General features: G+C 52.6%; 1 protein-coding gene across 1 annotated transcript in view; it reads left to right on the top strand.

Moving 5' to 3' along the window:
* Positions 1-26,032, top strand: part of COL23A1 (collagen type XXIII alpha 1 chain) — a 308,128-nt gene that overhangs the window by 238,470 nt on the left and 43,626 nt on the right. The window contains exons 3-5 of the mRNA XM_025862720.2: positions 4,428-4,472; positions 21,291-21,298; positions 22,874-22,900. Coding sequence (XP_025718505.1) covers positions 4,428-4,472; positions 21,291-21,298; positions 22,874-22,900 — 80 coding nt within the window. The remainder of the gene's footprint in view (positions 1-4,427; positions 4,473-21,290; positions 21,299-22,873; positions 22,901-26,032) is intronic.

Here is a 26,032-nt window from a genome sequence, read left to right as displayed (position 1 = left end):
TTCTCCAGCCCAACCAGAGATGATGAGGTTTTTATGAGTTAGAAATGGTTCCATGTTGTCTGGCTTCAAACGGTACTTAAGAAAACCATCATCCTCCATGGTTACTTACTGGGCAGATGGTCGTCACGGGCATCCAGAATCATTTTGCAGCAAGTTGGAGCTCAGGCTGGGCCTGAAACCTCGGGATGTCTTTGAGAAACCCCATTCCCAGGCCGTGCAACCCCTGCATCCTGGTTCCCAGGTCCCCAGACAGACCATGAGGAGGGACATGGGAAACCCCCAGCCTGTCCATGCGTCGGGACTCAGACCCTGCCCACAGAGTCACTGACCTGCAGCTGCCATGTCTTAGGCTTTACCCACCCTGGGGGACACACAGGAGGCTGTTGACATCAGGGCGCCATGTTCTGAAGGCCCAAAGGCCCGTCCAGCCAGTTACTTCTTGGGATCCCCAGTAGGCACCCCTTTTGTGCCTCTGAGCTGGTGCTTATGCCACGTGCTCTTCTGTTCACTAGTTCGGCACGGCAGCCGTCTCCCCTAAAATTCCATCCGCATGGGTCGGGAACCTGAGGCCCAGAGAGGCTGAGTAACCTGCCCCAGGTAAACAGCTTCCATGTCAGTCAAGTCTTTCCCGTCCTGCACTGCCCCCACCTGGCTGGTGTGTGTTGCCCACACCTCACGGATACCCCTGTGGGTGGCATCCCCCGCCGCTGTGTGGGTCCCACGCAGCGGTGGGGAGAACAGCACGGTCTGGGCTTCATCATGCGCAGATTTTCCAGCTGGAACCGTTTTCCCAACAGCATCCTTAGGCAAGACCTGTCCTCCCCCTCAAAGCCTCAGTTTTCCCATCTGTACATAGCAAGCCAATCAGGACCTACTACTCCCAGATGCCTCCCAGGGCAGCCTGAATGTCTGAGTGTGTGCTGACGGTGGGAGAGGTTTTCCCACTGGAGAAAGGAAGGGAAAGAGAAAAAACAGCAAGGAGAAAGTTCTGGGGCAAACCACTGGGCCAGAGGCCTGCTTTTGCTTATTGGCACAAAAGGTTGACCAGTTGTCGATTTGTGAGTTGTTCACACTGAAGCCTCTAGTATCTGGTTTGGGCTGGTCTGGGAGAGGGTTCAAGAGCATCAGGTTCATTCTCTTCCTCTACCAAGGCCCTTTCAGTTGGGAGTCCTGTCCAGCCTGCTGGGCCTGCAGCCCCACAGGCCCTGGATGCCTGAGGATACCCAGGCCCTGCCCCACTCCAGGCCTGCTGGGAACTTCCCCAAACGCTCTGGGAGACGGGGCACTGCACCCTGCCTGGGCAGCTGCTTGCCTGTGAGCACCCCTCCTCCTTGGTCCCTCTGCCTAACCATGCCACCCAGGAGAACCACCAGACCAATCCATTCGTTCAGCCGCCTCAGCGAAGGCAAATGTCTTCATCTGGCTTGAGTTAACGCAGACAGAGAATTTTATAGTCGTACCCAGTAATGACCAGCAGGAAACCATGGTGTGCTTTAGCTTTCAGACCCAGGAAGAGCCTGGCTTACTGTCCCACCTGGGGGCCCCTTTCCTGCCTTGTCCCTCATCTCAGCCTGAGACCCAAGGCAAGCAGCCTTGCTGAGCCGAGCATGAGCTTCTGTGGCCTGGTGAAAGCCCAGAAGCCGGTGACCAGCGCCCTGGGCCTTGTGAATGAAAGTGGGCCTTTTCCCTCCTACAAGCAGAGGAGCATGATGCTGTGTGTGCCAGTGGGGTTCCCATTCCCACACCCTCGCTCTCCCTGAAAACAGATGTGCCCAGAGAGGAGAAAGGGCCTAATACCAGGCCAGCTGTGCACAGGAGCTGGGAAGGAGACCAGGATGTATGTTTTGGCCACAACGGGCCTGAGATGTTGGTGAGATCCACATAGAGATGTTAGGTTGGCAGGTGACCGAGCGGCGTGGGCTCAACTGAGGTCATGGACCTGGAGGTGCTCCATAAGCTGCAAATCCCTCACCAGGGTGAGGAGCTGTTGTCTGTTATGAAAGTGCCAGAATCTCGGCCGTGCCAAGTCAACATGGCCCATGGGCGATTCCAGCACAAAACTCAAGGTCTGCGTCGGGTATTGAGGAAAAACAAGGGCCATATGACCGGCAGGAATTTCTGCTCTCAGAACTCAGGGCTGCATCACTTATATGGTCAAATGATCTTCAACAGAGAGGCCAAGGCTGTCCAGCAGGGGAAAGACAGTCCCTTCAACAAATGGTGTTGGGGAAACTGAATATCCACATGTAGAAGAATGACTCAGAGCCCTTACCTCACACCATACACAAAAATTAACTCAAAAGGTTAAAAAGGCAACAAAAGCAAAAATAGGCAAATTGGACTACATCAAACTTAAAAACTTCCATGCAGCAAAAGAAACCGTCAACAGAGTGCAAAGGCAACTTACAGAACGGGAGATGATATTTGCAAGCCATGTGCCTGATAAGAGGTTAATATCCAGAAAATGGAACTCTGGCCATTCAACAACAACAAAAATCCAACTAAAAAATGGGCAATGACTAAACATTTCTGCAAAGGAGATATACACATACAGATGGTCAACAGGCACATGAAGAGATGCTCAACAACACTAATTATTAAGGAAAGGCAAATTAAAACCACCATGCAGTATCACATTATACCCCTTAGGGCAGCCACTACCAAAATATAAATTAATTAATTAATTAATTAATTAATTAAAATATAAAACAAAACCCAAGTGTCAACAAGGCTATGGGGAAATTGAAGCCTTCATTGGTGGGAACGTAAAATGGTGTTGTCAGCATAGAAAACGATATGGAGGTTCCTCCAAAAATTAAAAATGGGATTACTGTATGACCCAGTATATACCTACTGCTTGTAGGTATACATCCAAAAGCACTGGAAACAGGATCTTGAGGTGGTAGTTTTACCCACATGTCCATCCCAGCACTATTCACAATAGTCAAGAGGTGGAAACAACCCAAGCATCCATCACCGGACAAGATGAATGGATGAACAATACGTGGTGTATACATACGATCACCCCCAGACACCTGCAAAGGTTTTAGGGTGTAACATAGCACAAAGGGGCCCCCTCCACATCCAGAGGAGTCTTTCTTCTCTCTCTCTCTCTTTTCCTTAAAGACCCTCCCTCCTCATCATTCAGGACTCTCCTGAACAAAAGTCTAGAAGGGCCGTTGGCCCTGGGCTTCTTCTGCTTTTCCACTCCGTCCCGATCCCTGGTCTGGGGCGCACAGTGACTGCCCGCTTGAAACCAGGAGGAAAGAAGGAAAATTCATACATACAATTTTTTTTTAATTTTTTTAAAGATTTAATTTATTTGTTTGAGAGAGGGAGAGCACAGAGGGAGAGGGAGAAGCAGGCTCTCCGATGAGCAGGGAGCCTGACATGGGACTCGATCCCAGGACCCCGAGATTATGACCTGAGCCGAAGGCAGACGCTCAACTGACTGAGCCACCCAGGCTCAAAATTCACCCACGTGAATTTTTTAGTAAACCATCCTGCCTCGGACCTGATTCATGGACAGCCTCTGCTTCTTCCCTTTGGTTGTTCCGGGGATTTGGGAGGGAGGTTAAGGTTGACTTTGATAGGAAAGAGCAGTTCCTTGCAATACCGACCGAACCTGTAGATCTACCGCCCCCGGGGCCCCAGCAGGCCAGTGTGCAGCCGGTGGGCACCATGGACGGAGAGGTGTCACATGCATCTCAAACGGCAGTCTAGTACGTACACCTTCACTTCTGCACACCTATTCCCCCAGCACCTGAGAAAACATCCCCTGACTCGGGGCCGGGGGCTGGTCGGCATTCTCCTCCTTCAGCATCGTGGTCGCTGGGTCTGGGGACTGATGTGAGCATAGTGGGGAGAAGGTGGAGGCAGGGTGGTCCGCATCACAAATTCAGAAAGGCTTCACAACCTATGGACGGAGGATGCGTTGGGGTGGACCTTAAGTGCAATCAATCACGAGAAATTCATGAGCCGCTCCCCCGGGGTTGTGGGGGAGGGGTGCGGAAGGTTCTGGAGGGCGGAGGAGGGTTAGGCGGTGGACAGAACAGTACCTGCTGTTCCTGAGTTCAGGCATTTGGAAGGCCACGGTAGTGTATGTGGTGTGTCGTCTCTAACATTTTACCTTGGGGGATATTGAAAAGCGTTTGTCGGGGCTTTCGTAAAAGGACTCCCAACCTCGCTCGGCTCTATTGTCCCAGATCCAGTTTCTCAGAGGCAGACTCTTCTGCCCTTGCAGTTCCAGGGAGTCAGTCTCTGGGAGTGGAGAATGACTCGTGAAAGACTGGTGACTGGATGGCGAGGAAGGGGAAGGATGCCGCCAGCAGGGCGGTGGGCGGTGGGCACCGGCGCGGGGTGGGTGGGCTGCACCCAAGCCTGCTGGCTTCCCTTCTCAACCAGTCTGTCTTTGTTCTCCTGCCCAGGCCCTCCCGGACGGCGCGGCAAGGCTGGAAGAAGAGGCGACCCCGGTGAGTCCCCGGTTTTCTTGGTTTCCAAACCCAGCCCTGGAAGTCTGCCCTTGACCTTGAGACCTGACCTGAGCCCTGGCCGGAGGTGCTGGTCCCCACCCTGCCCCATAACTCGGGATGCTCAGACCCGGAGCCAGGCCTTCCTCTCCCTTCCAGCTGACCATTGTCCCCCGAGTCATGGGTCCAGTACTGCCTTAGCTTCTCGGTATCTGCAGTTCCAGGGACAGTCCCTCTGTGCCCTTGGCCACTCCCTGAAGGTCACTGTCAGCCCCTGAAACATCCTCTTCCCTTTGTGGGGGCTGCCGATGGCCCTCCTGGGTGCGTCCCCTGCCCTCCCCAGACCTGGACTGTCCTTCCCCTGACTCCTCGACCTCCCTGCCACACAACCCGCAGACTCACCTCTACTCGCCACCCCCTCCCTCCTGCCACCTTCATTTCACCCAAAATGCACTCACCCTGCACAGCCCCAACCCCCAAGACCGTGAAGTTTCCAGACCCCCCTGCCCCCACGCCCACTCCCCACCTCGCCTTCCATCATCCCAGGCTTCTGGTCTCTTCACGGCCTTGCCGGTGACGTCAGCTTGGCCGGAGTCACCGCCGACCGCAGTGTCCCTGGCTCGGCGCCAGCCTGCATGTACTCCCACATCTCCCACCCCTCCCTCTCCACCTGTTCCCTAGGACCCCACTTGCCTCTCAAACCAGCCTGCCCGTGGCCCTCTTCTGTCCTCTCTGCCACCCCCGGGGCTCCGGCTCCCCCATGATGCTTTCGACGCCTCCACCCCAGTCATCTCTGGGCCCTGAGGTTGGAGGTGCCCCCCCAAACCCAGCACCCCCAAAACTCAGCACCCCCAAACCCAGCACCCCCAAAACAGCACCCCCTCAAAACCCAGCACTGCCCCAAAACCCAGCACCCCCACAAACCCAGCACCCCCCAAACCCAGCACTCCCACAAACCAGCACCCCCCACAAACCAGCACCCCCCACAAACCCAGCACCCCCACAAACCCAGCACTCCCCCAAACCAGCACCCCCCACAAACCCAGCACCCCCACAAACCCAGCACCCCACAAGCCCAGCACCCCCCAAAACCCAGTACCCCCAAAACCCAGCACCCCTCCCCAGAACCCAGCACCCCCCAAAACCCAGCACTCCCCAAACCCAGCACCCCCCAAAACCCAGCACCCCCAAAACCCAGCACCCCACAAACCCAGCACCCCTCAAACCAGCACCCCCAAAACAGCACCCCACAAACCCAGCACCCCTCAAACCCAGTACCCCACAAACCCAGCACCCCACAAACCCAGCACCCCTCAAACCAGCACCCCACAAACCCACCCCCACCTGCTGTTCTCTGGCTCCCTGCCGTCCCAGGGAGACCTCCGGCCACTGCTTCCCTGTGCAGACCCCAGGGCAGCATCCTCGATGCCTTCCTTCCCCGTTCCCACGCCGAGTCCCGGTCAGTCTCCCCCTCCGAACACCTTGGACCCGTGCCCCCTTCTGTCCAGGCCACCACCGCCTCTCGGGGCTCTCCCCTCTCCTCCCACTATGTCCCCCACCTCCAGCTTCACCCAGGGGGTCGGAGCCTCCCACTCTGAGCCCGCCCAGGGTGTCTCATCCTCTACCTGGACTCTCGGCCCAAGCTCACTACCCTTTTGTCCTTATATCTAGAGAAAGCCTTCTCGAACCCGGCTGGCTGGGGGCTCTCACCCCGAGTCTTCAGAGCCCAGCACACAGTAGGCTCAGGGAAGGCAGGTGCACACAACAGGGAAGGAATGAACGCGCCCATGCTCAGCCCCTAAGCAGCTTCACCAGGACCCCAGGCAGATCGCACCCCGCGGGGAAACGGGGCAGGTTCTCTCTGCGCCTCTGAGTCTTCTCCCGGGCCCTGGGCACGGGCTTCCTGCCCCCTGTACCACTGCATGCTTGCCTTATCTCATTCCCTATACAGAGGACTTACAGACAAGCTCCCTAGAGTTCACTGCTAGGAAATGCCCTTCATGGATCTCTGCTCCCTTTGACTTCCAGAGCTGAAGGCTCTTTTGTGTTTGATTGCTAGGACTTTTCTTTACTCTGGGTTTTGTGTGTAATCACCCACAACCCACGCCCCTCCACACACACACTACCAGCTCTCCAAAAACACACAGCATCACTCAGTTCTCCTTTCTACCCTTGTAAAAGGTCTCATTGCATTTTATCGTAAGCTTCTGGTGTCCTTTTTGGAAGGAAATGAGGAATACTTAGGGACTTTTTTTTAGGATAAAGTATAATATTACTCAGCTTCCTCAAAAATCCATTTAGAATTCGGCCTCCACTTTAAGACAATCTAAAAGTCAAAGACAAGGATTTACTGGGCTCTGGGCTGGGTCCTTTCAAGTTCTTCATCTAATGTGACCTTCACAGGGCCCTGCAAAAGATAAAAATATGGTATCATCCCCATTTTGCAGATAAGGAAACTGAGGCTCCAAGGGGATGTCTTGTGTAAGGTCAGCTGCTGGGCAAGGGGTAGGCAGGCCCTCCTCCCTTCAGTGACCTTTCCCACACGGGGTCCTGATTCTCTGCCTGTCAGGGAATGGTGTGAGCAGCACAGAGCAGATGTCCCTCTCAGATTAGCTTTGGCGGGGCCCCCTGTTTATTTCCAGATAGTTTCGCATACATGCACATCCTGGCTTTGGCGCCTTCCCTTGCACAAACCAGGCCTTTTCCTGCGTCCCAGGGAGAAAGGCTCTTTTTGTCTGGTGGGCCAGTATCTGGCCGAGATGCCTTCCTGCTGCTGCCGCCTCCGCCCCAGACCTGCAGACAGAGCTCACCCTGCCCGTGGGAGTCTTTGCCTGGAAAACGCCTCCAGAGCCCTGCAGTGTTTATGCGTCTCCATTGTAATGGAATGGATTTCTCATCTCCCCCATTTCTCAGCCCGAGAAGCCCAACACTGCTCTTGCACTCTGGGGTCCTCTTTCTAGGGACCTTGGGCAGGATTCTTTTTCCATCTAGACCCGCCTATCCCCAAGAGCCTCCACTCTCCCCGGCTCCCCCTTCCCCAGATACCTCCCTCTGTCCCAGCATTTCTACACCTGGCTGCGGGGGGTCTGCTCTGCACACCTGTCCTTCTCCAGCAAGGCAGGGGCTCCTCAAAGCCGGGACCGGACCCCTAGGCACTCAGGAGACCGTCAGTAAATGCTTGTTGACAGGAAAGAGGGAGGAAAGGGAGGAGGAAGTAAGAAAGAGGGACTGGTGGGTAAATGATGGATAAAGGGTTGGGAGACACAAGGACGAAGCAACCGAATGCTGCTTGGCTGGTGGCCATGCTACACCTGCGGAGGCAAATGGAGGTGCTCACCCCATCTCTGCAGCTGCCAGCCTTCGATCAGCAGTCTCGGTGCTAGGGTTCTATTGTTGTTGTCTTTGCTTTAAATGGATTTGTGCATTTATTCGTGCCAGTATGCATTTGAAAGTACATCTCTGTGCAGAAGAGATTTATTCATTCTACTAATGATGCTTCCTTTGCATTTGGATTTGAGGACCCTTAATTATGCATATTACACATGCGTTCCCCAGGAGTCTAGGGCTCTTAGGGTAGGAAAGAGTTCTATGAGTCCCACTGGAAAATTCTAGAACAGGAGCCATATAGTTGGCAAATGACTGTAAGAAGATAATCGTTGATGTTTTGTGTTCGGATTCATACAACAATGTTCTCTTCCTTTGTTCCGTGGCCCACGGAGACCATAGTATTGCCATTCCCTTCCTTCCCTGGACCGTGGGGGCCATTCTTAGGTCTCAGAGTTCCAGAAGTTTCTGGGATTTAAGAACTAAGACCAATCATGCAGGTCTGTCTTTGCCATGTCAGTGCTAGGGTTTTTAATCTACCCTGACCCCAAGAAACCCTTTCTAAAAATCCAGTGGAAGAAGCACTTCTGGAATGGTAGAGTAAGGACCTCTGAAAATCTGCTTCTCCATAAAAAGCAGCAAGAACACTAGAGGAAAAAATAGACCTTTTCAGAACTCTGGAAATTAATGTCTAGTAACAACCCAAGAAATGTTTATTCAAGACAAATATCTTGCTAAGAATAGTGAGGTTTGTAGCATTTTAACTCGCCCATTTCCCAGCCCCATGGTAGCCTTAAAAACCATCAATCTCACAACCACAGTACCTGTGAAAAGTAGCAGCCACTGAAGGAAGCAAAACAATTTGAAAGTCCCTAACTGCTCATTCCCAGAGATTTGTCATTATCTGTCAGCTTCCAGGAAAAGCCCATACACAGGACTTGTCTCTATTTGACCTGATGCAGAGCTCACTCACCGGGAAATCTCTATCCCGGAGTGCTTGCCAAAAACACTCAGCAGCAATTGTTTAACGTCACAGCTGCCTAAGGTAGCAACACCAGTTGGAACAAGGAAGAAGCTGACACAAACACTTAAATGAAAATCTAGGGGATGAGCCACCCAGAGGGGCTTTGAAATGCTCCAGCATATTGCTGGGACTCCAGAAGGCACATTCATGTGCAAGGCTGTGTACATGTCCACAAAAGACCTGAGAGAACCCCAAGTCTCACTTCTGGCTGACCTTGAGGCCCTGCTCAAGCAGGAAGTGAAGGCAAAGGCAGAATTGTAACCTGGCAGAGCACTGGAGTTGTGTTCCAACACACACAACGAGCCCCTTGGCACAGAATGGGAGACGTACTGGATCAAGGCATTAAAGGACACCTCTGTCTCAGCTGACCATTAAGCTAACCAAGAGAGAATTCAGAAACTGCACATGACAAAGAGTATACACTTTGGAGAATTAGTCCAGGAAAACCCCTAAGCCAACAAAGAGCAACAATAATGACAAACAGCAACAACAAATCCTGGAAAGGAGGATGGATATCTAATTTCCAGAGTAGCCACATTAGATTCTTTGAAATGCCCAGTGTTTAACAAAAAATTGTGAGACACACAAAGATATAAGAAAGTATGGCAATGAAAAAGGAAAAAAAACAGTCAATAAAAACCGTCTGTGAGGAAGCCCAGATGGACTTACTTGACAAAGATTTTTTTTTAAAGATTTTATTGATTTATTTGAGAGACAGAGAGAGAGAGCAAGCGTGGGGAGGGGGAGGAGAAGAGGGACAGTCTGCTTAGACTGCATGCTGAGGGTGGAGCCGGACACAGGGCTCAATCTCAGGACCCTGAGATCATGACATGAGCTGAAATCAAGAGTCGGACGCTCAACCGACTGAGCCACCCCGGTCCCCCTAAAAGATTTTATGTTGACTATTATAAATTATGTCTGAAGAACTAAAGGAAACCAAGTCTAAAGAATTGAAGAAAAGCAGAAGAGTTATGTGCCACCAAATAGAGACTATCAATAGATAAAAAGTATATTAAAAAAAATAGAAATTCTGAAGCTGTAAATTACAATAACTAAAATGAAAAAAATTCACTGAAGAGGTTCAACAGTAGGTTTGGGCTGGCAGAAGAAAGAATCAGCAAACTTGAAGATAGATCAGTTGAGATGATCCTGTCTAAGGAAGACAAAGAAAAAAGAATGAAGGAAAAATGAACAGAGTTTCAGAGACCTGAGGGACACCGTCAAGTATGCCAATATACATGTAATGGAGGCCTCAGAAGGGAAGAGAGAGAAAGAGGCAGAAGGAATATATAAGGAAATAGTGGCCAAAACCTTCCCAAATATAAACAAAAAATATTATTCTACACATCCAAGAAGCTCAGCAAACTTCAAGGAGGATAAACTCAAAGAGATCCACACCTAAGCACATCATAGCCACATTGCCAAAAGCAAAAAAAGGAAGAGAGAATCTTGAAAGCAGCAAGAGAACAATGACTCATCACAGAAAGGGAATCCTTGGTAAGATTCATAGCTGATTTCTTTTCACGAAATCAGCTATTAATGAAAAGGATGAAAGCCAAAAGTCAATGCGATGACATATTCAAAGTGGTGAAAGGAAAAAAAAACTGCTAACAGAGAAATCTACAGGAAAAGTATACTTCGAAAGTGAAAGAGAAATTAAGACAGGCCCGGATTTAAAAAAAAAGTGGAGAGAACATATTTCTATCAGTCTGTCCTACAAGCAATACTAAAGTGATTCCTTCAATCCGAAGTGAAAGGACATGAGACAGTAATTTATTTTTTTAAGAGACTTATTTATTTGAGAGAGAGAGAGAGAGAGAGAGAGAGTGCAAGCGGGGGGAGGGGCAGAGGGAGAGAGAGAGAAGCAGACTCCCCGCTGAGCGCAGCCTGACGCAGGGCTCGACCTCATGACCCTGAGATCATGACCTGAGCCAAAACCAAGAATCAGCCACCCTACCAACTGCACCACCAGGTGCCCCTAGACAGTAATTTAAATCCACATACAGAAATAAAGAGCTTCATGAGGTAGCTACATAATATGAAAGACAGTATAAATGTATTTTTATTTGTAACTCTTTTCTCTCTTCTGATTTAAAAGCCAGTTGTGTAAAGCAATAACGATAAAACTGTATTGATGGGCTTATGATGTACGAAATAGTAATTTCATAAAAGTACACTAAAATTACAAAGAAGGAGATAACTAACACAGCTATATGGGAGCAAAGTATTTGTTTACAACTGAAAGTAAACTGTTATTCATCCAAACCAAATTATTTATTAGGATGATAATTATAAACTCCAAGGCAACCACTAGGAAAATTATTCCAAAAGTATGGCAACAGAAACAAGAGAATTAAAATGGTACAGTAGAAAATATCTATTTAACAAAAAAGAAGCAATAATGGGTCATAGAGGAACAAAAAAGACATAAAACATAGAGAAATTACATACCAAATGGGCACACATAAATCCTGTGTCCCGAGCAATTACATTAAATGTAAATGGATTTTAAAAGCCCCAAATACCCAAAGAAATCCTGAGAAAGAAGAACAAAGCCAGAGGCATCACGCTTCAAAACAGTATGGTACTGGTATAAAAACAGACACCTTTAGGCACATAGACCAATGAAACAGAATCCAGAGTCCAGACGTAAACCCACCAACAGAGCACAGTTTCCAATTTCTCCACCTCCTTACTAACACTTGTTATTTTTTTATAGTAGCCATGCTATATGAGGTGATGTCTCATTGTGGTCTCGATTTGCATTGCCTTCTTGCTGATGGTGTTGAGTGCCTTTTGGATCACACTACTTATTTATTTACTTTTTTATATAAAGAATCCACAGGGGCACCTGGGTGGCTTAGTTGGTTGGGCGTCTGCCTTCGGTTCAGATCATGATGCCACGGTTCTGGGATCGAGCCCCAAGTTGGGCTCCCTGCTCAGTGGGGAGTCTGCTTCTCCCTCTCCCTCTGCCCCTCCCCTCTCCACTCCTGCTCTCTCTCTCTCTCTCTCTCTCTGTCAAATCAATAAATAAAATCTTTAAAAAAAAGAATCCACAGAGGGGCGCCTGGGTGGCTCAGTCAGTTGGGCGGCCGACTTGATTTCAGCTCAGGTCATGATCTCAGGGTCCTGGGATCGAGCTCCATGTCAGGCTCCACACCCGGTATGGAGCCTACGTAAAACAATAACAAAAACAAAACAAAATCCAATGTGTTTACTTTCCATTCGGGCTTCTCATCAGTACCTACGGCCTGCCCCGCACAGTGTGTGAACGGGGTGATTGCCAGATTAGCCTCCATGCCCAGGCTGGCCTGTCTGACCCTGACTTCCAGGGAGGCATTCTTATCCCTGACTGTGCTGCCCAAAATGCTGGGGCCCTTCTGAGGTGCCATCTCAAAGGGACACTCTTCAGACCTGCTTTCAGTTAGGAGCGTACTTTTGGAATAATTTTCTTAGTGGTTGCCCTGGAGTTTATAATTGCCATCTGAACAAAAAACTACCAGCTGTGCTTCTCTCCACCCTACCATCTAAGGGGTGTGCGAGTGCACGCACATGTGTGTCTGTGTGTAGGTGTGGGTGTGCATGCCAAGAGAGAGCGTGACAGAAAGAGAGAATGCTGTCATTCTAGCCAACATCGGTGTTTGGTGACTCTTCTGTACCACCCCTGTCCTGGGCACCTTACACCTGTGCAGTGCGTCCCTCAATCTTTGTAGCAGTCCAGAGAGGAAGGGGGGGTCACCTGCTCAGGATCTAGAGCTTCTCAGCTGGAGGGTCGGGGTTCTAATGCTTCTATCCTCCCTGATGGTACTGGCCAAATTAAATCTGGGCCAGAGACCCGAGCTGAGTGTCAGCTCTCAGACTCATTACTGCCTCTGGATTTGCCAACCTGCAAGCCTCATTTCATCTACCCACAAACTCAATTTAAAAGTCCACTCAGTTTAACGGGCGCCTGGGTGGCTCAGTTGGTTAAGCAACTGCCTTTGGCCCAGGTCATGATCCCAGAGTCCCAGGATCGAGTCCTGCATCGGGCTCCCCACTCAGCAGGGAGTCTGCTTCTCCCTCTGACCCTTCCCACTCTCATTCTCTCCCTCTCTCTCAAATAAATAAATAAAATCTTTAAAAAAAAAAAGTCTGCTCCGTTTAAAAGCCCCAGAGAAGCATGGCTGAAGGTCTCTGTCTTCGTGGTGGGCTGGGTCTTCAAGGCCTCTTACCCGGAGCAGGCTGAGTGGGGAGAGGCAGAGCGGGACTCAGGAGTCCAGGCACAACACAGAGGAGCAGGTGCAGACTGTCCACAGGGCCTCAGGTACCAAGGCTGCCGCACCCCGCTCCCCCCAACCGGTGTGTGGGCTGGGCACCTGCCAGGCAGTAGGAAATATTCTTCCCAGTTTGATTTCCAGGAATATACCCTTTGGGAAACCCTCAGGAAATGTCTATTCCCCAGAGGGACGAAGAGTTCCCGGTTTGGGAACCCCTTTTGGGCTACATCGGTTCAGTTCAAGAGGCCACAAAATCAATGAACCCTCTACTCTGACCCATTTTATTTAGTTCCCAAGTCATCTGGCTCTTATTTCATTGTTCCCCACATTCCTGATAGCAAAGTCAACGGATCCAGGCAATGCCTGGCACACATGTTGGACAGCTGGGTGCAGAACGGGGCCGGGCCGTGGGAGGCCCTGCAGCCAGCCTCACTTTCTAAACAGGGACCCCTGGACGGCCTGAGCCTAGCCCTCCGCCCAATCCATCACCCATGGATGCTCAGCTCCCTGAAGACCATAGCATCCGTGTCCACAGGCCACGGCCGCCACAGCCCAAACCCTGTGCATGGTTGGTTGCTCAGGGCTTGGAAGTGGTGATGAGCTGACTGTCTGTCCCCCCCAATCCCCTAAGAGCTGTGCCTGCCAGCCCTGTGCAAGGCAGCAGGGAGACAGCAGCAAGCCCGGCAGCTGGGGTCCCACCTCTCAGGGAGCGACCTCGTTAGGGGGACTGACAGACCATAAACGACCCCCAAGGAAATGGGGTTGCTAATTAAAGATGGTGATAAGTGCTTGGAAGGGAAATAGAGCAGGTAGCTGTGATGGATACCAGTGACGGCAAAGGAGGAAAAGCCACAGCCTGCCAACCATGGGGCCGGGGTGGACGTGGGTATCCTGAGGCCAAGGCCATGGGCACTGAGGAGGTGCAGGGCCAGGCTGAAGAGCTGTGCAGGGGAATTCGGATGCTACTCCATGTGCCAGGGGAAGCCCTGGGAAGGGTTGGGCATTTTTTAAGAGGCCGGTTGGTGGGTTGGGGGGCCCAGAGGAGGTCAGTTAGGAGGCTGTGGGGTAGTGCTGATAGAAAGCAGTGGTGGCCTGGTGATGTCAGGCCAGCAGGACCCGAGAGAGGTGGCGGCTGGGGTGCTTGGAGACTCTCGGACGGGCTAGATGTGACCTGTCCCCTCTAGCGATGGGACCACTCTCCCGAATGCCGCCGTTCCCACGCTGGCCGCCCCTCTGGAGGCATGGATGGTGCCGTGGGTTTGGGGTCCCACGAGACCTGCCTCCAGCCCAGGCTGCCCCCTCACTAGCTTGGTGACTTCAGACGTGCCACGCACACTCCGGGGCACCTTGGAGGAAGCTTTTGCTACCAAAGCGGTTTCTCTCCGCCCCCTTTGTTAGGCTCAGAATCAGACGGCCTGGGTTCTGGCCCGAAGGGGGCGGGACGTGACTTTGGGCAGGGTAACCTTTCTGAGCCTGTCTTCTCATCTGTAACCTGTGCCCGGGGAGGACACAGCGTGGGTTAAATGAGATGTTTGGGGAAACCGCGCAGTTCCCAGAGCACTGGAGGTCGGGCGTGAGTGATGGCTACTCTTACAACCCCTCCTCCCGCCGGTCCCCCGGGGTTGCACGCTCAGGACCCCGGGCGCTCCCAATGATAATCCCAGTCTGAGCTTTCTGGGTTTTTGTTTTTAAAGATGTATTTATTTGAGCGAGCATGAGCAGGAGGGGCAGAGGGGGTGGGAGAGAGAGCATCTCAAGCGGACTCCACACTGAGCACGGAGCCTGACACGGGGCTCGATCTCACGATCCTGAGATCAGGACCTGAGCCGAAACCAAGAGTCAGAGGCTCAGCCACTGCGCCCCCCCTCCCCCAGTCTGAGCTTTCTTGGAGGAAGCTTAGAGGGGAGCGTGAGAAAGGGCAGCCACAGCCAGAGGACCAGACAAAAACACAGACCTCACTCCCCCCAATTTTCAGTTAAAGCTTATTGCCTTTTCTGACTTGGTAAGCCCCACACATGCATCCAGTGACACCAAAGAGCCGGGGGGGGGGGGGGGAGAGAGTCAGTCTCCCCTCCCCCCGCCCCCCTGCTTCTGTCCTCCCGCCATTCAGTGCCCCTCCCCACAGGCAACCTGATGAACACTGTCTGTGTCCACACCCAGAGATGTACCATGTTTATCCAAACAAAAGCCTCTCGGGTTTTTTTCTTAGCTCAAATGACTAAATAAATAGTAATACACTATTGCATACCTTTTTTTTTTTATTGTTTTTTTTTTTATTGCATACCTTTTTAAAAATGTAACAGTAAGGGGCGCCTGGGTGGCTCAGTCAGTTGAGTCCCTGTTTAGCAGTGAGCCTGCTTCTCCCTCTCCCGCTCACCCTGCTTGCTCGCCGGCTCTCTCTCTGTCACGTAAATAAAATCTTAAAAAAAAAAAAAAAAAGAAAGAAAACATAAATAGACTTTAAGTATATGAAACAAAAGCGAATCTTCATTCATAATATGAGAAATGATGGTTAAAACTATAATCACAGCAGATACCCATTTGGCAATGCTAATTAGGACTTAAAATGTTTGTGCCAATTGCCACAACGTTGATCCTTCTAGAAATGTATTCTGTAGATGTGTTAACACATCTGTATTACGTATATGTGTTACATATATGTGTTACAAATATCTGTTAAAAGGACAGGTATATAAAAATATCCAGGGGCGCCTGGGTGGCTCAGTTGTTAAGCAATTGCCTTCGGCTCAGGTCATGATCCCAGGGTCCTGGGATCGAGCCCTGCATCGGGCTCCCTGCTCAGCGGGGAGCCTGCTTCTCCCTCTCCCACTCCCGCTCCCGCTGCTTGTATTCCCTCTCTAGCTGTCTCTCTCTCTCTCTCTCTGTGTCATATAAATAAATAAAATCTTAAAAAAAATAAAAATAACATAAAAAATAAAAATATCCATAGCAGAACTATTTGCAATGGCCAAAAATTAGAAATAGGACAGTGGAAATGCGGAGGTACGTTTAGGTACGTTTCAACTCTAAATGGAATACCACACAGCTGTGAAAAAAGACTAATGTGATTCTGTGTGTTCTAATGGAGAACAAGCTCCAAGGCATATTGTTACATTTTTGATGTTTTTAGAGTTGATTTCTAGGGGCATTTTTACATCAAGGTACATCAGCCTTTGTGACATGAGTCAGAAATATTTTTCCCACTTTGGCTTTTGACTTTGCTTATGGTGCTTTCTGCCTTGTAGGCATTTTTGGTTTTATACGGTTGAATCAGACTTTCATTTTATGGCTTCTGATTAGGGACTGTAGTTGGAAAAGCCTTTCCCTCTCCACGGTTAGAAAGGAATTTCCTCTAGGATATTTTTTTTAAATTGAAGTATAGTTGCCACGCCATGTTACATTAGCTTCAGGTGTACAACATAGTGATTCAACTTCTCTACAGGTTGTGTGTGCTCATTACACGTGTAGCTCCCATCTGTCCCCATACAACATTATTACGCTATCATTGGCTATATTCCCTACGCTGTACTTTTCATCCCCGTGAGTTGTTCATTCCGTAACTGGAAGCCTGCATCCCCCACCCCCTTCATCTCCCTCTTCTTCTGGCCACCACCAGTTTGTTCTCTGTATTTATGGGTCTGTTTTCCTCTAAGATTTTTATGAATTTTTTAAACCTGTAAGTCTTTTGATCCTTCTGGAATTTATCGTGGCTCATGCTGAGGCACAGATCCAGCTTCACTTTGTCCTGATAACCACCAGTCTGCCCAGCACCCCTTAGTAACACGGCCCCTCTTCCCATGGGTTCAAGGGGCTCAGGTGGAGAGTCAGGGACAGATCGCAGCATGTGACGTGGGATTGGAGCCTTTGTCCCTAAGAACAATGGGAAAATGAAGACTGGGGGGAGAAGGGGTGCCATGCTCGGATCTGCATCTTGAAAACAGCACCCTGGGCCCAATGTGGAGATTGGAGTAGCGATATGTCAGCCCTGACGCCGGCACATCCCCCTCATTGCTTGTGGGTTTGACCTCCTGGGTCTGCAGCCCTCCCACCAACTCTCCTTCTGGGTCGGTCCTGGGGGATCTTGATATGCACACAGAAGCCCCTCGCACACCCAGGCCTCCTTCAGTGAGCTGGACCTCCAGCCACCCTCCCTCCCACGGCATTGACCAATGCCTCATCATCACCAGCAAATACAGCGTCACTGTACCCCAATTCACACAATTCACCTGAGCCCACTGCCTCTTTCCCTACCCCCACATCCCTTCCATCTCCTGCATCTTCCAACCCACGGATCCCACCGTGTCGCCCCCTCTGGCTCAAATCCCACACACACACTCCAGCACCCATGTGGCCAGTGACACTTTGAATGCCAGACCCACATGCGGATGTCCAGCCCCTGCCCTATGTGCCATCCTCAGGGTCATCTCCCCAGCAGGGCCACCTCTATGTGCCATCCTTAGGGTCATCCCTCCAGGAATCCCCCATTCTCCAACATGTTGGATCCTCCCCTCCCTGCGGATGACTCCCGTTATACACACATATGGTTGTGTCTCTCCTCTTGAAGAAGTAGCCCTCTCTGGACCCCATGTCGCCAAAGCACCTGCTCTGTGTCTTTGCTCCCCTTTGCAGCAAAACTGCTTGAAAGTGCTCGCTGCCCATATTCCTCCTTGCCCTTCTCCTGGAAACCATCTCCAACCAGATTTGCACACCCATCACTCCCCCTGCCCTTACCCCTGTGTGGCTAGAGCCAGTGGGCTGGTCTTTTTTTTTTTTAAGATTTTATTTATTTGAGGGGGAGGTGCACACAAGCAGGGTGAGTGGCAGAGGGAGAAGCAGGCTCCGCACTCATGGGGCTCGATCCCAGGACCCTGAGATCACGACCTGAGCTGAAGACAGACGCTGACCTGAGCCACCCAGGCGCCCCCAGTGGGCTGGTCTTGGTCTTCATCTTACTCAGCTGTCCGCAGTGAGGGGCACGGGCAACAGCCTCCTCCTCCTCAATGCACTTTCTCCACTCCGCTTCTAGGAATTCCTTCTCTTCTTCCCAACCTCGAACTGTTGGGACACCCCCGAGTGCCATGTGTATGTAAGGCTGAGCTCCTGATCCTTCCAGCCAAACCCGCCTGACCCCCAGTCTCCCCACCTCTGCTGAGGGCAGCTCCATCCCTGCAGTTTTTCCACCTAGAATCGTGGCATCTTTCTTTACTCCTCTGTCTCACGCTCTGGAGAAAAATCTGCTTGGCTCTACCTTCAGAATCTATCCAGAGTCCAGCCCCTTGCACCCCTGCCCCTGCCCCGCCGCCTCTCTCTATGCTGTACGTGTCATCTCGTAGGTGATGTACTTGTTCGTCATGCTTACGGCATCTTGGCTGCCTCCCTCCCTAGAAGGTGAGCTCCTTAGGACGGGTATCTTTGTCATTGTCACTGCTGTATCCCACGTGCCCAGAACAGCATCCAGAACAGCAGGCCCTCCATGGATGTCTGTGGATTGGATGTGCCAATACATTGGGGAGGGAGAGCATGTCGAGGGGGACTCGTCATTGTCCGGGTCACCAACTGGGCAGGAGGGAATCTCACCCACGGAGACTAGGAACCAGGAGAGGAGCATGTTTGTGGGCAGAAGACCATTAGCATGTCTGTACACCTTGGCTTGAGGAGTCTTGGGGACTGTTCAAGGGGAGATGGCAAGCAGACAGCTCAAGGGAGGGAGTCTGGGCTTCTGAGACACAACTGAGGCAGGAGGCACCCACTTGGGACACTTCTGCCTAGGGTAGTCAAGAGCGTGATGAGATCCCTGGGGAAGACGGGAGAGAGCAGGGACAGATGAGCCCAGAGGAGAACTGAAGAGAAAAAAGCCTTTGCCATGAGCTCCGAGGAGCCTCTGCATAAGGCTGGGAGGGATGGAGCCAGCTGAACAGCCAGGGAAGTGGGAGGAACGTGACCTTTTGGAAGCCGAAGGGAGAGAGCGCTTCCAGAAGGCGGGTGTGCTCAGCAGCGTGGGATGAAGAGGAGAAATCCTTGGCGGGCTGACCAATGTGGAGGCAGGTGGTTGGGGACTGGGTGAGAGCCGTTCTGCTGGTGATAAGGATGGAACCCATATCAGAGGGTCACGAGGTGCATGGAAGGTGTGAAATTTAGAGGCAGTGACAGGAGACCCCTCTCCCCAGCAGTGAGGGAGAGGACAGCCAGGGCCGGAGCTGAGGAGGGCGTGTGAGCAAAGGATGGGCTTTCAGCGGAGAAACTGGAGCCGTTCCAGAGCTGCTGGGAAGCATCTGCTGGAGAAAGTGGGCTCGATGCAATAGGCAGGGAGGCAGCGGTGGGTGCAGGGCCCCTGGAAGGCGGGGCGGGGCGGCTCCTCCGACTTCCCCGGAGGGACACAGACAGGAGGCTGGGCACAGACGCAGATGCAGGCTGGTGTGTGCGTGTGGCGTCAGAAAGATGACGTGCGTGTGGCACCCGTCCAGTGGCTTTTCTTTTCCTGGGAAAACAAGGTGCGAGGTCCCCAGCTGAAGGTGAAAAAGTCTGTCCACGGGGCCAACGCCTTGCCCCACCCTAGTCTAGACTCAGGGGACCCACAGCCCCCCACATTACCATTCTCGGGCATTAGCACCACCGTACATCAGTTTTTCAAGCCAAAGATCTCTGTCTTGTCTCTCCTTTTTCTATGCCCCATGCACATCCCCCCCACACGCCATTAATTCGATGAGCAAGTCCTGCGGGTCCTCACTGACAAGTGTCTTCTGACTCACTTCTCTCCACTATGAGCATGCGGAGTCCCGGCCACCGTCACCTACGCGGGGACAGCTGCCCTGCACCCATTCTCACCACCTCCCACCCCTCCTCCAAGCAGGACCCTTCTGTGCCTGTGCCCCCTGCCTCCCCCTGCCTTTCAAATCCCAGGCCATGGTGTGGACACAGGGCCCCGAGCTCTGGCTGGCCTTCTCCCCACGCCCTCCCTGCCCCATCTCTGTGGATCCCAGCCCCTCAGAAGCCCAGTGATCCTGGCGCATTGGGAGCTGTGCCATCCCTGCTCCACGGCTCCCTCCCCTCTCCTCCCTGAGATAACCATGTCTCACCTTCAGGACCCCACCTGGCTGGGAGCTTGCTGCGCTTCTCCCTGAGTCACTGTTTTCCTAAGCATCTATCCTTCCCAGAAAAAAGTCTGCGAGTCAGAGATCCTGCCTCTTGTACTCACCAGTGGGTCCCCTTACTTGCCCCCCCCGGGGGTGGGGGGGCGGCTCATAGGTGGCGATCCATAAATATGTGTGGGCCAACTGCCGGCCGAGTGTCCTCTCCTCCCCGTGCCGGCCCCACTACCCAGACTGAGGCCCAGGGTCTGCGGCGGAGGAGAGAGTTTACTGGATTGGCAGTGGCATGCCTTTAGCGGAAAGTGTATGGGGTTCAAGAGTTGGGAAAGCTCTTTCCGGGATGAGTTCCAACCCTTAGCCAACTATGTGGCCTTGGACAAGTCCCTGCTTTCTCCCTGAGCATCTGTATTGTTATCACATCTCCCGCAAAGATGGCTGAGAAGGTCAAATGCAGTGTGGTTTGCACCCCAGAAGGCGAAGAAGACACCTGCGGGTTTCGAGAATGTTCTCGGCAAGCCCTCATCTGCCGGGGGGGACAGGTGTCAGCGTGCTGCACAAGCCTTTCCCAGAGCAGCCCCCTGTGCTTCTGGACTCAGCCCCTTCAGCTTCCCCACGCACACCCAGACTCGGTGCCCCTAACCCCAGGCTGAGCCATAGGCACCCCCTGCGTGTCTGCTCAGCTCCACCCAGAATTGCACCCTTAGGAGTGCTCTGCCCTTTGCCCCAAATGTTTTCTCCCCCAAGTCTTTCCCCTTCAGTAGAAATGAACTGACCCCAGGTGAGCACCAAAATTTGTTCTTCAAGCAGGAACGGGTCTGATTCCTACCTGGCTTGCCAAAACCGGACCCGGATGGGCCCCAGGCAGGGATCAACCATAGCCCTGTGAAATGAACGCCGGAACCAGGGAACCAGTACACGTGGGATTGTCATTTCCACCCACACGCCGGCCCCTGCCCTGCAAGGGCAAAAGCACCCCCTCTGCCCTGCCACTTGGCTTTGGGGCCCATGAGAACATCAAAGGCTTGAAAGGAGGGGCGGCCTGTAGCTGTGCGAGAGAGAGGCTGGCCTGGGCAAGGGGACCCTCTCTCCCTGTGATGCTGACTGTAGGTTCTCTGCTTGTGTTTTGCAGGTCCTCCCGTAAGTGTCCTGGATGATGCTTTCTGCTCCTGAAAGATAAGAGATTTTGTCCTCTTCTGTAACTATTCCATGAAAATAATTTTTAGTTAGAGAGGTGTGTTGTGTCCTTTAAAAAAAAAAAAATCAGTCCTGGACAGGGGCCATATGTTATTTTTTTAATTTGTAGATGAATGCCAGCACAGAATTCTATGGGCTTGACTTGCCCTGTGAAGCACTCTGTGACCCTTTTCCTTCCAAGAGAGTTGGCACTCTCGGGCCCGGCTGCTCCTCGCCAGGTCTCAGCTCAACTTGGTGCACAGAGACGCAAGCACCGTGTCCTCATTTTCTAAATGCTCTGTGGCAGTTAATCTGTTTAAATGTTTCTGTCTCGCGTGCTTAGGCACAAAGGGCCCTGGAGTCAGGCAGCGGTGCCACAAGACTCAAGGGGTCCCTTTCCCCGATTTGCCAAAATGCGTTTGCCTCCCTGGCTCGGGCAGCTGAGCCCTCGCGGGAGCACCCGGAACACCCCACTCACTGGCCAGTGGGACGAGGGTGCACGGGAGGGACTGGCCACCAGGGGACAGCACGGAACGCAGGGGATGGTCAGCACCCCGGAACTCCCGGGTCCTTCTCCAAAGACATGTGACAAGTTGGTCTTTGATTCATCCTGGCAGTTTTTCAGAGCCCGATGAATCCTGACGAATCAATTCAGGGAGCACACTGACAGTCCGCTTGGGCCAAAGTGAACCTTCTAAAGGAATTCCTTTCCGGTGAACAGTTTTATTTTTGACTTTCCCAATCAGCACCCTTCGGAAGCCGGGCTCCTCCGTGCATGAGGCGGCACTGCCCTGAGACAGGGAGCGAGCCCAAGAGAATTTGTAGATTTATTGGCCACAAGCAGTTTCTGGCTGTTGAGTCATTCCTGGCTGTCACGCGGAGGCTAGCCTGTGTGAACTTGCTTGAAGTGCGTAACGCGGAGGGCAGTGGAGTGATTCTCTTTTTTTTCTTTTTGACTTGGCTGTTAAACTCTGCAGAATTCTCAAGCTGCAGCCTGAGATGGATGCCAATGTGTGGGACACTGGCCTGGCAGTCAGTGCTCTGAGCTGGTGGGGAGCAGAGAAGCATCCAGTAGAGAGAAATGCCCCGCCCCCCCGCCCCCATATCTCCGGCTTCCAAGGCTGTCTTCCTCCATCTACCCACTCCCAGTGGCAACAGGCAGGAAGAGCCATTTCTGCTCTCTAGACCCGACTCAGGGAGCCTTTTCTATAGTGGCGGTGACACCACCCTTCAGAATCACCCACCCCCCTGTGGTCCTCGTCATGTCCCCCCCGCCTCCCTGAACCGCGTGGGTGTGCTCCCTGGTGGCCCCTCCAGCTTCGCTCCAAGAGGCAGGAAATGGGTGCTCTGTCTCCCAGACCCGGCGGAGCCCTGAGTGTCCCCCCCACCACCACCACCAGGAGTCATTACCAAACCATCAGCCTTTGCTGCAAACCCCTCAGAACATGGGGGGGCCGGGGGGCCCTGATTGAGTTGTAAGTGTTGCCATATGGTTTTCTGCTCAAAGTCTGATTATTAATGACATATTAATTACCACAGGGGCAATCAGGACGAGATGGCTACCCGGTAATTTGCCATTTATTTTTTTGCTCTTTGTGCCCTTTTCTCTCCAGCTGATCTTCTTCCTCTGAGCCTTTATTTAACTCTGTCTACACTCCTGCCCACCCGCCCCCCTTCTGCTCTCAGTGGCTGAGGTCTGTCTGTAGAGGGGGGTTAGCAGTAGCTCTGCGAATCTGTCTGCCGCTCCAGCTGTCCTGCAGGCAAAGCAAAGAGGCTCAAGGAAGAGCCTCCTTGGCATCTCGAATCCTCCAGACACTCTTGCTGCCCAGCCCGTCCGCCCTGAGCCAAGGGTCCGGCCCTTGGCTGTGGAGCGCCCCCGGGGGCTGGCTCGGCTGTCAGCCTCTCCCCAGTGGGCAGGGGGCTGCCTGTCCCAGCCCACCGTGATCTGTCAGCACTCGGGATCCGGAGACTGGCTGGTTCCAGTGTGGTCTCTGTGGTGTCATCACTTCTCAGATCTTTTGAATTAAACCTCAGAGTTGGCTTATATAGACATCCCCCTCCCGGGCTGGGTGAGCACTGCATGAAAAGCAAAATTACATGGAGCTGTGCTGATGTCCAGTCCTGCTCAGAGAGGTTAAGGACCACGGCCCCAACATCCAGAAATCCTGATGTATCAGAGCAGGGTGGGTGACCTCATGGAAGGAGAGCATGGCGGGACCCGGGGTGTGGATGGGGGACAGAAGTTGTTCTGTGCTCTCAGGCCAAGAAGATGCAGGGAGGAAAATGTTGGTTGATTCAGAGCCCTCGATAATGACCAGCTCTGTCCAGAGTCAGGACAAGCTGGTGATGGAGGGCAAAGGGGGGGGGTGTCCCCCAGTCCTGCTGGAGCTGCCTTGCAAGGAGGCTGTGAATGGCAGTCCAGCACCGAGCACCAGAAAGATCTGAACTTGCAGGTCAGCGCTGTGCCTCCCAGCTGGGTGCCCCAGGGAGAGTGGGTGGTAGCTGGGGTGAATGTGTTTCTTCCCTCATCCCCCATATTGGCTTCTCTGAGCACAGAGTGACATTGACTCCTTTCTCCGGGGCTGTGAGCATGAGAGAGGATGTTGGCTGATGGTGGGAATCGTTTTACCTGGGTAAAGGACGGGGGTTCCAGACCAGCCCCCAGGTCCGGGTGTGGAGTTAGGAAGTCAGGGCTTGAATCCCTGCCCACTGGCTGTGAGCTCCCTCCCTGTGAGGACAGCAGTGGGGTTCAGGAGAAGTGAGGTCCTGCCTGGAGCATCCCAACACCAAAGGTCACCGCGGACACACGACTGGGGCTGCTCCAGGACTGTCGGGGAATGAAGCCTAGGGTTTAGCATGTGGGGGGCTTGGTGTCCACCTGGGCCAGAGATGGGGCTCCGTGAGTTGGGGGAGGGGAGGCAGGGGGATGGATGCAAGGGCAGTTGTGTCCCTCTGGTGTGATGTTGGGAGCTTTCTGGGAAGGAAGTGGCTGGGCCCGGTGAGGGGTGAGGGGACCTTGTCAAAATCTCGGGTCACACACCCGCGAGCGCACGGGGCCGGGGCGCCCCTCTTCCTGAGGTCACCTAGCCCCGGCTTGAACCCATGCCGCCCTCTCCACACAGATATGGGCATCCTCCCCGGCTGGGCTGAGTCCCAGGTGTCCAAGCCTTGAGCACCAGGAGCCAGCCAGGCCCCGCCATGTGCCGCCCAGCACCCTTGTTGCAGCAGTCCTCCTGTTCACGCGGTCCCCTGCAGGGGGCCCAGGGTCTGGGAGTGACACCCCGCTGTGCTCCTGCAAGGCGGGGAAGCAGGCCCATGCGGGCAGGAGGCAGGTGGGACGATCTTCCGTGGCTTCGCGGGGCCCATGTGTTTTGAGCTGAAATTCAGATCTCTTGGCCAGCGGAGGGCCTGGCTCCCAGCCTGGGGGGCGGGTACAGACGGCTCCACCATGCTCATCTCAGAGGTTAGGGTGACTGACGCCGCTGGAGAGCCCGGGCAGGCTAAGAGACACCTCGTGTACTGAGTATCCATGGGCTTGGAGTCGTTCAGACCCAACTCAGGATCCTGGCTCCACTCTGTGGCCTCGGGCAAGGTACGCGGCCTCTCGGAGCACAGAGTTGGAAGATTAAAACAGGGTAACATATGCAAGGTCCAAACGCAGCATGAATGTGGCAGCTCCTTGATCATGTCGCTGTCTTTCCTCACCAAGGAAAGCCGCAAGAGGAGGAAAGACAGGTTGAGGAAATGACTTTTTCTTTTATTTGAGAGAGAGAAAGAGAGTGGGGGGAGGGGCAGAGGGAGAGGGAGAAGCAGACTCCCGCGGAGCAGGGAGCCCGATGCGGGGCTCGATCCCAGGACCCTGAGATCATGACCTGAGCTGAAGGCAGACGCTTAACGACTGAGCCACCCAGGCGCCCAGGAAATCACTCTCACCCACCAGCATACACTGGCAGTGTTGGGAAAGGAAAATGGCTTTGAGAACGGTCAGTTTTAGGAAAAGGTGTTTTTCTGCAGCTTAGGAAACTTCAGGACCAGCCTCAGGGAGGATTTTTTTTTCTTTGTGTTAAAAAAATGTCACTTCCTAAAAGGAGACTGCCCCGGCTGTGTGTTCTGGATTAATCCATGCTGGCCCCGCCCCTGAGCGAGATCAGCTGAAACCAGGTCCATATGTGGACTGGGGCGCAGGAGCCAAGCACAACAGTGGGGCAGGTTGTGGACTGACAAGGGCACAGCCTCCTTGCAAAGAGGCCAGCGTGCCCCGTTCCTACAAGTGTTCACGAATAGCTCCCTGCCAATGACAACAGAAGCATGTTTATTAGAAAACCGTCCCTCTCCTGCTCCCCCTGCTTGTGTTCCCTCTCTCACTGTGTCTCTCTCGGTCAAATAAATAAATAAAATCTTTAAAAAAAAAAAAAAAAGGAAACCGTCCCAAAATAGAGAAAAGCACAAAAAAGGAAAAAGCGATTATCCGTAATCCTACCACCCACAGATAAGTCTTCCCAATATCCCCGTGGTTGTTCTTTTCGGACTTCTTATGTGTGAGTTTGTTTTTATGTTTATTATTCTAAAAATGGGATTACTGGACATACTTTTTTGGAGCCTTTTTTTTTTCTTTTCATTTAACGTAGCATGAGATGTTTCCACATCCTTCAGAATTCTTCTAGAAGGTAGTAGCTACATAGTATTTTTTCATCTGTA

The sequence above is a fragment of the Callorhinus ursinus genome, unplaced genomic scaffold (assembly GCF_003265705.2).
Source record: "Callorhinus ursinus isolate GAN/ISIS: 27379988/994484 unplaced genomic scaffold, GSC_fseal_2.0 scaffold81, whole genome shotgun sequence".
Classification (NCBI taxonomy): Eukaryota; Metazoa; Chordata; class Mammalia; order Carnivora; family Otariidae; genus Callorhinus; species Callorhinus ursinus.
This window is presented reverse-complemented; position numbering and strand designations above follow the sequence as displayed.